This window comes from Sapajus apella, unplaced genomic scaffold, assembly GCF_009761245.1.
Source record: "Sapajus apella isolate SASKATOON/1434 unplaced genomic scaffold, GSC_monkey_1.0 scaffold47, whole genome shotgun sequence".
Taxonomy (NCBI): Eukaryota; Metazoa; Chordata; class Mammalia; order Primates; family Cebidae; genus Sapajus; species Sapajus apella.
Window position 1 is genome coordinate 4,843,557 of NW_022436987.1, and position 12,741 is coordinate 4,856,297.

General features: G+C 42.3%; 1 protein-coding gene across 7 annotated transcripts in view; it reads left to right on the forward strand.

The window, feature by feature from the left end:
• Positions 1–12,741, forward strand: part of ZNF143 (zinc finger protein 143) — a 76,765-nt gene that overhangs the window by 40,709 nt on the left and 23,315 nt on the right. For all 7 annotated transcript variants that reach the window (XM_032240712.1, XM_032240711.1, XM_032240708.1 and 4 more), the window contains 2 exons: positions 3,428–3,607; positions 10,766–10,993. In XM_032240712.1, coding sequence (XP_032096603.1) covers positions 3,428–3,607; positions 10,766–10,993 — 408 coding nt within the window. The remainder of the gene's footprint in view (positions 1–3,427; positions 3,608–10,765; positions 10,994–12,741) is intronic.

The window sequence follows — 12,741 nt, forward strand, 5'->3', positions numbered from 1 at the left end:
CGAGATCGCGCCATTGCACTCCAGCCTGGGTAACAAAAGTGAAAATCTTTTTCCCAAAAAAAAAAAAAAAAAAAAAAAAAAAAGAGATGCTCTTATAAGCTGTTGACTAAATATTACAGTATAAGATAATTTAATTTGGGATTTTAGTATAGTTGTTTTAAACATGGTATTATGACTGTATCCCCATGTGCAGAAATAGCTGAAATAGTTTAGCTAATTTCTATGTAGGATTCTTGAAGCTGTTAATGTTTAACTTGCAGCTCAAGTATGACCCCAAATTGACTTTACAACATTCAGGAACAGAGCTGTAGGTCTCTGCTTCCATCTCATTCATGCACTTTTTATTTATTGTTTCAGAGGCAAGTATTTCCAAGCCCCTGTAAATTCTATTTGGATTTGCAAATAAAACCAACTTGTTATATAAAAGTTATATAAAACCAAATAGTCTAATTTTATAAATATTGATTTTAAAATGTCAGGCCAGGTGCGGTGACTCACGCCTATAATCCCAGCACTTTGGGAGGCTGAGGCGGGTGGATCATGAGGTCAAGAGATTGAGACCATCCTGGTCAATATGGTGAAACCCCGTCTCTACTAAACATACAAAAAAAAAATTAGCTGAGCCCAGTAGCACGTGCCTGTAGTCCCAGCTACTCGGGAGGCTGAGGCAGGAGAATTGCTTGAACCCAGGACGCGGAGGTTGCGGTGAGCCGAGATCGCGCCATTGCACTCCAGCCTGGGTAACGAGCAAAACTCCGTCTCAAGAAAAATAAAGGCCGGGCGCGGTGGCTCAAGCCTGTAATCCCAGCACTTTGGGAGGCCGAGGCGGGTGGATCACGAGGTCAAGAGATCGAGACCATCCTGGTCAACACCGTGAAACCCCGTCTCTACTAAAAACTACAAAAAATTAGCTGGGCATGGTGGCACGTGCCTGTAATCCCAGCTACTCAGGAGGCTGAGGCAGGAGAATTGCCTGAACCCAGGAGTCGGAGGTTGCGGTGAGCCAAGATCGTGCCATTGCACTCCAGCCTGGGTAACAAGAGCGAAACTCCGTCTCAAAAAAAAAAAAATTAAAAAAATAAAAATAAAAAATAAATAAATAAACAAATAAATAAATAAAATGTCAGGATTGTGATTTCTTTTGTAGTATTCATTTGTCAAACCACATGTTCATATAACAGCTTTAAAATCATGATTTTTCATTGGTATAGTGTTGGATTGAGTAAGGAGCATAGGGACTTCTGTAACAAACACAGAAGATTTCAGTGCAAAAACAAAACATAATGTTACAGAATCAGAGTAGTAACACAGTGAAAATTATCCTGGAATAGTTGATTCCCTATCATAGCATGTCAGAGCTGGGAATACTTTAGAGGTCATCCAGATACAAGAGAAGAGACTTGCCCAAGATAAACTCTTTGTTCTCCTTAGGCTGACATAGTAAATAAAACTTACTAAAGATAGGATCAAAGATTTCTGCTCCTTTTAAAATGATTTCATACTTAACAGGAAGAAATCTTTTGGAATGGTTCCACCAATAGGGAAATCATAATTTCATTTGACAAAAAGAAAAATAAACTAGTCAGGTGTGGTGGCATATGCCTGTGGTCCCAGCTACCCAGGAGGCTGGGGTGGGAGGATTGCTTGAGGGCAGGAGTTCGAGGCTGCAGTGTGTAACCATCGTGCCTGTGAAGAGCCACTGCATTCCAGCCTGAGTAACATAGTGAGGCTCCGTGTCAAAAAATTTAACAAACTTACTATATATGGATAAATATCTGTATCTGTCTACATAGAGTTTTTTTTTTCCTTCCTCAGAAGTTGTTTGCGTAATTTGAGCTCATCCTAGAAAAGGGTACATGGGAATTAAAAGCAAAGGCTACTTCTTGCTTGACAGTTTAAAGACCTTTCATGTTCCAAGATTGTATAAAGCAAATATGAAGGAAAGGAACATAATTGTTAAAGCAGTTTTTTGTTGTTGTCGTTGTTGTTTTTTTGAGACAGTATCTTACTTTGATGCCCAGGCTGGTGTACAATGGCACAATCACGGCTCACTACGGCCTCAACTTCTTGGGCTCAGGTGATCCCCCCAAACCCCCCATCTCACCCTTTGGAATAGCTGGGACTACCAGTGTGCACCACCACTCCTGGCTAATTTTTTGTAGAGCTAGGGTTTTGCCATATTGCCCAGGCTGGTGTTGAACTCCTGGGCTCAAGTGATCCACTTGCCTTACCTCTCAAAGTGCTGGGAATACAGGCATGCACTACTATACCTGGCCAGACATTTTCATAAACTTAGATTATGACAGGAGGAGGAGTATGTCCAGCAGGTATTTTTGACATATATTGTATGCTAGGCCCTAGATTTTCTTTTTTTTTTTTCTTTTGGTTCAATAAGAAGTAGTTGTTGAACCTATTATTTCCTAATACAGTTAATGTTAGGCATTATCTTGTTGAATATTAGTTAAAACACCATTTTTTTTCCTTAAGATGGAGTCTCATTCTGTCACGCAGGTTGGAGTGCAGTGGCACGATCTTGGCTCGCTGCAACCTCCGCCTCCCAGGTTCAAGCAGTTCTCCTGCCTCAACCTCCCAAGTAGCTGGGATTATAGGTGTGTGCCACCATGCCCGGCTGATTTTTTGTATTTTTAGTAGAGACAGGGTTTCACCATGTTGGCCAGGCTGGTCAAAACACCATTTTTTGTTGTTGTTGTTGTTTTGGAGATGGAGTCTCACTCTGTTGCCCACGTTGGAGTGCCATAGTGCAATGTCAGCTCACTGCAACCTCCTTCTCCTGGGTTCAGGCGATTCTTCTGCCTCAGCCTCCTGAGTAGCTGGGATTACAGATGTGCACCACCATGCCCGGCTAATTTTTGTATTAGTAGAGAGAGTGTTTCACCATGTTGGTCAGGATGGTCTCGGAACTCCTGACCTTGTGATCTGCCTGTCTTGACCTCTCAAAATGCTGGGATTATAGGCATGAGCCACTGTGCCTGTCTGCAAAACACCATATTTTTAAAGAGCAAAAATTATTTTCCTTCAAGATATTATAGAATAAATCAAGTAGGAGATAAGCTTTTAGGGAACTCTGTGTTCTAATTTAATCCATGTTCTTGACTGTATTTTTCTTGTGTATTTCCTATGTTTTCTTCTTGCTTTTTATAGCTCATTTTTTGCCTACCTGGATGATTCTGTCTTGGAGAGCCATGTAATCAGTGATTAGTTTTGAATACCATTCCTGGTTTTTTATGTACATTTAAGTTTGGAGTGAAAGATGCAGTTTCCCCCCAAAAAAGAAATGCTTGAAAGTGAAGCTCAGCACAAGAAGGCTAGAGTCTTGAGCATGATCTTAGGGAGGATTGAAGGATAAGAGGTTTCAGTCTTCTGTATATTTTTGCACCATTTAATGTATTACCCTTTATATTTTCAGGAGAAAGGCCCTTTAAGTGTCCCTTCGAAGGCTGCGGTCGGTCCTTTACAACATCAAATATCAGAAAAGTGCACGTTAGGACACACACAGGAGAAAGACCTTACTACTGCACAGAGCCAGGATGTGGGAGGGCATTTGCCAGTGCAACCAATTATAAAAACCATGTGAGGATACACACAGGTAACACTCTCTGATCTTTTTTTTTTTTTAAATCTTCCAAGGCTCAGTTTAACTCCTGCCTTTTCCAGAAACCATTTCCAACTAATCTCTTCCCTCCTTTCTATCACTTGGCATGGTGGAAAGATGTTAAGCAACTTTAAAAAGTTTCACCTTAACATTCATACATTCATTTGTTCAAGAGACAGTTATTGAGTATCTCCTGTCAGGCATCAAATAGAGAGAGATAAGACATTATCAAGGGCAGGCTACTTGGGAAGAGAGAGTAGACATACAGTTGCTGCAGAGTGTCTCCCATTATATGGACAAGATTCTATGGGAGCAGAACAGGGAGCAGTCACTTCTGTGGGAATGGGAGAAGCATTCTGGGAATGCTTTCGAGGGAAATTTGACATACAGACTTAATCCTGAAGTTTGCCACATATGAGAGAAGGGCATTCCTGGCAGGGAAAACGTCATGGGAAAAGGCACAAAGATATGAAAAAGCATGATACTCAGTGGTTCCATATGACAGGAGCATCAAGTACATGTAGATTTCTACAAAGTGAGTTCTGAGAGGTAGCCAGAGGCCTTGTGTGTTGTGCTGTCCTAGTTAAGGTGTTTCTTAGACTGGACTTTGAGAAGCTTGAGAGGTGGAAGGGTGGTCTATGGATATATTCTTTTTTTTTGGTAAACTGCTTTATTGATATACTATATTCATATACTATACAATACATACTATACTGTACAATTCATCCATTTAAAGTATATGATTCAGTGTTTTTTGGTATATTCACAAGATTGTGCAACCTTCATCACAATTCAATTTTAGAATTATTTTCATTTCCCCTAAAAGAAACTCCATACTTAGGAGGAATCCTTTCCCCACTCCACCTGCCAGCTGTAAGCAATCACGAATCTACTTTCCCTCTTATGGGTTTTCCCATTCTGGACATGGTCATATAAATGGAATCATGCAGTATGTGGGGTTTTTGTCTGAGTTCGTTCTCTTAGCATAAAGTTCAGCCATATCGTAGCATCTTTTAAATTATTTCGTTTTTCAGTAATTTAATAGTATTTCATTATATGGTATACCACATTTTTGTTTATTCATTCATCAGCTGTTTTTGCTTTCTGGCTATTATGAATAATAATAGTTTACGTATATCATGTATTCTTTATAGGCTATGAGCATTCATGTACAAGTTTTTATGTGGACATGTTTTTATTTCTCTTTGGTGTGCTTAGGAGTGGACTTGCTGGGTCATATGCTAACTCAGTGCTTGACATTTTAGGAACTTCCAAACTGTTCTCTGAAGTGGCTGCACCATTTTACAATCTTACCAGCAATGTATATAGGTTCCAGTTTCCCCACATCCCAGCTAACAGTTGTTATTATCTGTCTTTTTTGATTATAGCCATCTTGGAAGGTATGAATTGGTATCTCATTCTGACTTTTTTTTTTTTTTTTTTTTTTTTGGCATTCCTGGGTGGGCATGAATCATTCTGACTTCTGATTTGCATTTTCCTGATGGCTAATGATGTGAAGCATCTTTTTTTTCCCCCAAGACGGAGTCTTGCTCTGTCGCCCAGGCTGGAGTGCAGTGGTGCAATCTTGGCTTACTGCAACCTCTGCCTCCTCGGTTGAAGCAATGCTTCTGCCTCAGCCTCCTAAGTAGCTGGGATTACAGGCACCTGCCACTGCCTGGATGAATTTTGCTTTTTTTTTTTTTTTTTGAGACGGAGTTTCACTCTTGTTACCCAGGCTGGAGTGCAATGGCGCGATCTCGGCTCACCGCAACCTCCGACTCCCGGGTTCAGGCAATTCTCCTGCCTCAGCCTCCTGAGTAGCTGGGATTACAGGCACGTGCTACCATGCCCAGCTAATTTTTTGTATTTTTAGTAGAGACGGGGTTTCACCAGTTGACCAGGATGGTCTCGATCTCTTGACCTCGTGATCCACCCGCCTCGGCCTCCCAAAGTGCTGGGATTACAGGCGTGAGCCACCGCACCTGGCCCGAATTTTGCATTTTTAATAGAGACGGAGTTTCACCATGTTGGCCAGGCTGGTCTCAAACTCATGAGTTTGTGATCCTCCCACTTTGGCCTCCCAAAGTGCTGGGATTACAGGAGTGAGCCACCGCTCCTGGCTGAAACATTTTTTTAATGTATTTATTAGACGTGTGTATCTTCTTTGGAGAAATGTCTATTCAGATCCTTTGCCCATTTTAAAAATTGGGTTGTCTCTATTACTGAGTTGTGTGACTTTCTAATTCTAGATCCAAGTCTCTTATCAGATGTATAATTTACAAATATTTTCTTCCATTCTATGGCTGGTTTTTTAATTCTCTTGATACTGAGAAGCTTTTAATTTTGATGCTCCATTTTGTGGATGTATTTTTGGTGGATGAGAATGGAAAGGCAAATGTGAGAGTAGTACAGGATGTGCATTAGTTTTATTTAAAAAATTCTTTTTTTTTGAGACAGAGTCTCACTCTGCCACCCAGGCTGTAGGGCAGTGGCACAGTCTCGGCTCACTGCAACCTCCACCTCCTGGGTGCAAGCAACTCTCCTGCCTCAGCCTCCTGAGTAGCTGGGACTACAGGCACCCACTACCACGCCCGACTAATTTTTGCATTTTTAGTAGAGAAAGGGTTTCACCATATTGGCCAGACTGGTCTCAAACTCTTGACCTTGTGATCCGCCCACCTCAGCCTCCCAAAGTGCTGGGATTATAGGCGTGAGCCACCGTGCCTGGCCAGAAAATTTTTAATATAGTTTTATTACTGGTATTAAGGGTAATCTTATCTTGTGTTAATTCAAAATTAAAAGACCTTTTTTTTTTTTTTTAAGACAGAGTCTCCATCTGTTGTTCAGACTGGAGTGCACTGTTGTGATCTTGGCTCACTGCAACCTCCGCCTTCCGGGTTCAACTGATTCTCCTGCCTCAGCCTCCTGAGTAGCTGGAATTACAGGTGTGTGCCATCACACCTGGCTGATTTTTGTATTTTTAGTAGAGACAGAGTTTTACCATATTGGCCAGACTAATCTTGAACTCCTGACCTCAGGTGATCCATCCGCCACTGCCTCCCAAAGTGCTGGGATTACAGGCATTAGCCATCACCTCCAGCCCTGATACTCAGTTGTTATGTACTACACATAAACATGTACCTGAGGCCGGTCGTGGTGGCTCACGCCTGTAATCCTAGCACTTTGGGAGGCTGAGGTGGGTGGATCCCCTGAGGTCAGGGGTTCAAGACCAGCCTGGCCATCATGGAGAAACCCCATCTTTAAAAAAAAAAAAAAAAAAAAAACAAAACATGTACCTACAAATGAGTTCACTTACTGTTAATTAATTATGGCCAGGCATACTGGCTCACACCTGTAATTCCAGCACTTTGGGAGGCCAAGGTGGACAGATCACCTGAAGTCTGGGGTTTATGACCAGCCTGGCCAATATGGTGAAACCCCATCTGTACTAAAAAATATAAAAATTAGGCGTGGCGGTGGGCACCTGTAATCCCAGCTACTTGGATGGCTGAGGCAGGAGAATCGCTTGAACCCGGGAGGTAGAGGTTGCAATGACCTGAGATTACGCCACTGCACTCCAGCCTGGGAAACAAGAGCAAAACTCCATCTCAAAAAAATAAATAAGCCGGGCATGGTGGCTCACCTGTAATCCCAGCACTCCTGGGGAGGCTGAAGCAGGCGGATCACAAGGTCAAGAGATCGAGACCATCCTGGCCAACATGGTGAAACCCCGTCTTTACTAAAAAGACAAAAAAATTAGCTGGGTATGGTGGCATGCACCCATGTTCCCAGCTATTCAGGAGGCTGAGGCAGGAGAATCGCTTTAACCCAGTAGGCGGACGTTGCAGTGAGCCGAGATTGCGCCACTGCAGCCCAGCCTGGCAACAAAGCGAGACTCTGTCCTAAATAAATAAATAATTGATGTTTTCAGTGCTGCTTCTTATAAGTGCTTAAGAGCCTTATTGTGATAATTGGAGAAAATGTCAGGGGCTTTTTGGATGGGCTGAGAAAACATTATTTTTCCCATTTAAAGTAATGGAATATAGAGCTAGGCTCAGTAGCTCATGCCTGCAATCCCAGCACTTTGTGAGGCTGAGGCAGGTAGATTGCCTGAGCTCAGGAGTTCAAGACCAGCCTGGGCAACACAGTGAAACCCCCTCTCTAAAATACAAAAAATTAACTGGACGTGGTAGTGTGCGCCTGGTAATCCCAGCTACTCGGAGGGCTGAGGCAGAAGAATTGTTTGAACCTGGGAAGCAGAGGTTGCAGTGAGCTGACATCATGCCATTGCACTCCAGTCTGGGCGACAGAGTAAGATTCTGTCTCAAAAAGAAAAAAAAGTAATGGAATACAGACTAATTATCTGAAAGCTAGCCATTCAGCACATTTTAAAGGCAAAATAAGAGAGATGCCTACATTAAGTTTGGCCATATTGATGTCTTTGGAACATTTATATAGAGCAGTGCTCTCGAATGAGGCTGCATATTAAATATAGCTCTTTGAAATAGACTGATTCTCCAGATCCTGTCTGCAAAGATTCTGACATAATTGTACTGGGGCGAGTCACAGGCATCGGGATATATTAAAAGCTCCCCAGGTCTTTGGAAGAAATGATTGGCTCATGATCAAGTAACTGCTACAATAAATGCCCACACTATCCAACAGAGTGTAAAGATTCAGCTCTGTGAAATGCACTCCTTTTTTTCTTTTTCTTTTTTGCAAGGCTAGTCAGATGACTCACATGAGGCTATGCAGCTAGCCAGTAAGGGAGTGCAAAAGCACAATCCAAATAGATTTGCCTCTTGGCTGTGATTTGGTGCCACCTAGTGGCAATTTCTGCTCTAGCCTAAATATCAACTGGGCTGATTTTTCCTCAGGTGATCTGCCTGCCTAGGCCTCCCAAAGGCATTAACCTGCCTGATTTGAGAATGGGAACTGGGTCGGACGGTCGGTTAGCTCAATTGGTAAGAGCGTGGTGCTGAGAATGGGAACTGGGCAGAGGACAGGAAGCAATCGCCAATTACTGTATGTATAAGACTTGTGTTATAGTACGTTAGTGTGATATCTTGTTACTTTTAGATGGGTTTACTGTGTTTAGAACCATTGAACAGTGCAATTACTCAAGGAATGTGTCGAATGAGAATAAACCAGGACATGTATATGTACACATACTTTGATAAGTTTGAGTTCATACCAATGCCTCCAATTCCATTTCACCACAGGGTTCTTTTTTTTCCCTTCCCTTGGTCCATATTTGTGTTATCCTTTTTCCACAGCAGTAACCCTGACTTCCAGCAGCATTTGAAATATTTACTCATTTGCTCAGTCTTTTATTCCATCTAAAATAGTTTCAGAATCACTTCACCCTTACACTACAGTGAACAAACCTACTAAAAAAGTGCTGAATATTTGTTTGCAATTCTTCCCCTCACCTTTGCCACTGAGCCCAAGACTGAGGGCATAAATCAAATACTGTATAAATGAGTTACTTTAATTAATTTATTTGTTCCCCCACCTTCAGAGTAGTATTCACTTAAACAACTAGGTTAATTTGTTCCAGTTTACTTTCAGTTCTAGGTCCCCACACCACCATATGTTAGCACTGTTTGGATAGTTTGTGATATTAAGTAATCATTATTAGTTTTGTTTGCATATTTTTTTAACTGGGACCCATCTTTTAGATATACAGTCTGAAAGAAAAGGAATGTTATCTGGAACTGTTTCAGAATAGTCCTGGGTGAGGAAGAATGAGGAAAATGGGCAGTAAATATAAGAAACAATATTAGTCATGAATTGATAGTTGAGGCTGGATGATTGGTACATGGGGGTTAATACACTATTTCACTATACTTTTGTGTATATTTCAAATTTTCTATAATAAAAAGTTCTAAAAATATATGTACTGCCTATAATGTTCTTAAGCCTTTTCATAGAACAAAAATTACTTACTTCCCTGTGTATTGCCTACTTGCTATTAGTGAATACTCAGTAGCTTTTGATTGGATGCAAGAAGTCAGGTTCAGTTAAATGAAACATGTTTGTCCTTTTAGGTGTATTGATATATCTAACGTTGTTTAATAGACTTTTTTTTTTGAGTTGGAGTTTTGCTCTTGTTGCCCAGGCTGGAGTCCAGTGGCATGATCTTGGCTCACTGCAGCTTCCTCCACCTCCTGGGTTCAAGCAGTTCTCCTGCCACAGCCTCCCGAGTAGCTGGCATTACAGGCATGCACCACCATGTCTGCCTGATTTTGTATTTTTAGTAGAGACAGGGTTTCTTCATGTTGGTCAGGCTGGTCTCGAACTCTTGACCTCAGCCAATCTGCCTGCCTCAGCCTCCAAAATTGCTGGGATTATAGATGTGAGCCACTGTGCCTGGCCAAATGTTTAATAGACTTTTTAAAAAAATCCTTTTTTATTATCTTTATAAAATTCTTAGGATAAGCTGCATAAGTTACAATAATATTTACATTTATTATCGTCATTATTAGTAGAGTATCACTAACAGTATCTAGATTATCTAGTTATAAGAAACAAGAAATTACAATTTCATCAAGGTTAGAGTTAAACTGGGTAACATCTCCATCCTTTTCCCATTCCGTGAGATAAAGGGGAACATGGTGTTGATGCATGGGGACAACACTAAGGATGCATGCTACCTTTTGAGTTGGGTTAAAACCATAGTTAGGGAATCTTTTCTTGTGTGCTGCCTCATGGTGGGATGAGGAGGAATTTGGCAACTATTTATTTTTAGAGGTATTTTACCCCCTGCAGGGGAAGTGTGGAATGATCATGCCTACATACGTAAAAGTTGACCTATTTATTTATTTATTTATTTTTATTGAGACAGATTCTCGCTTTGTCACCCAGGCTGGAGTGCAATGGCTCGATCTCATCTCACTGCAACCTCCGCCTCCTGAGTTCAAGCGATTCTCCTGCCTCAGCCTCCTGAGTAGCTGGAACTATAGGCGCGTGCCACCATGCCTGGCTAATTTTTGTTTGTTTTCAGTAGAGATGGGGTTTCACTGTGTTAGCCAGGATGGTCTCCATCTCCTGACCTCGTGATCCGCCTGCCTTGGCCCCACAAAGTGCTGGGATTACAGACGTGAGCCACTGCGCCTAGCAAGTTGACCTTTTTTTGGTTCTGTTCTTTAGGGGAAAAGCCATATGTTTGTACAGTTCCTGGTTGTGACAAAAGGTTTACAGAATATTCCAGTTTGTACAAACATCATGTTGTCCACACTCATTCTAAACCTTACAACTGTAACCACTGTGGGAAGACATACAAGCAGATCTCCACACTGGCCATGCACAAACGGACAGCCCACAACGACACTGAGCCCATCGAGGAGGAGCAGGAAGCCTTCTTTGAGCCGCCCCCAGGTGAGAGTTTTGTCTACTGTATTTTTTTTCTGAGTTTGAGAATCAACAGTTATGAACATAAGTTATGATGCATAGCATTTTCTCAAATCATAAATGTTTCATTCGTATAATCACACAAACATAATTTACAACTGCAGTAAGTGTTATTGAGAAAAGTATGTGGTGCTGTGGGATGTATAGAAGGGAATGTTAGTCTGGGAGGTCAAGGAAGGGATTTTTGGAGCGATCTGGAGGTTGAATAGGGGTTAACTGGGTGAAGAAGCCGGGGTTGCGGCGGGGGGGAAGCAGGGAGCAAAGGCAGGCGAATGTTCCAAATAGAGAGAATGGCACATGCAGAAAGCCGGGAGGTTGGAGAGATCAAAGTAAATTGTAGATGCTGAATGAATCCTGGCCAGTAGGGCAGTTCTGCCTGGGAAGGTGGTTGTGAAGCAAGGCAGGGGTAGCCAGATGTTTGGGTCCATTAAGAATGTTGGTCTTAATCTTAATAGTAGAGAAGTACTCCCAAATAACTTCATTGATTCAGGTGCCATTAAGTATGTTATTGTAAGAGACAAAATTATTCATTTCAGTAAACCCTTAGAAAAATATTTTGGAGAATTACAATGAATTATTTCAGGCAAATTATTAAGCATAGGTAAGTAGGTAAAAGAGGTAAAAGGAAGAAGGTTTTTTTTTCTTCCTTTCTTTTTTTTTTTTTTTTTTTTTTTTTTTTTCCCCAAGATGAAGTTTCGCTCTTGTTGCCCAGGCCGGAGTGCAGTGGTACAATCTCGGCTCACCCCAAGAGTTGAGATTCTCCGCAACCTCCGCCTCCCAGTTTTAAGTGATTCTCCTGCCTTAGCTTCCCAAGTAGCTGGGATTACAGGCATGCGCCATCATGCCCAGCTAATTTTGTGTTTTTAGTAGAGACGTAATTTCTCCATGTTGGCCAGGCTGGTCTCAAACTCCTGACCTCAGATGATCTGCCTGCCTCAGCCTGCCAAAGTGCTGGGACTACAGGTGTGAGCCACCACGCCCAGCTGGAGGTAGGTTTTTCTAAAACACAAAACATGGGCTGGCTTGGTGGCTCACTCCTGTAATCTCAACACTGGGAGGCTGAGACGGATGGATCACTTGAGGTCAGGAGTTTGCGACCAGCTTGGCCAACATGGCGAAACCCCATTTCTACTAAAAATACAAAAATTAGCTGGGCATGGTGGCACATGCCTGTAATCTCAACTACTTGGGAGGCTGAGGCAGGAGAATCACTTGGACCTGGGACACGGAGGTTGCGGCGGTGAGCGTGAGCCAAGATTGCACCACCGCACTCCAGCCTGTATGACAGGAGTAAGACTCCATCTCAAAAAAAAAAAAAAAAAAAAAAAACAAAACCACTGAACAAAGCAAGTTTTCTTACTGTTTCATTGAGTACCTCCTAAATGAAGTAAATTTGAAAATTAAGAGAAGACTGGCCGGGCGCGGTGGCTCAAGCCTGTAATCCCAGCACTTTGGGAGGCCGAGGCGGGTAGATCACGAGGTCAAGAGATCGAGACCATCTTGGTCAACATGGTGAAACCCCGTCTCTACCCCGTCTCTACTAAAAATACAAAAAATTAGCTGGGCGTGGTGGCGCGTGCCTGTAATCCCAGCTACTCAGGAGGCTGAGGCAGGAGAATTGCCTGAACCCGGGAGGCGGAGGTTGCGGTGAGCCGAGATCGCGCCATTGCACTCCAGCCTGGGCAACAAGAGCGAAACTCCGTCTCAAAAAAAAA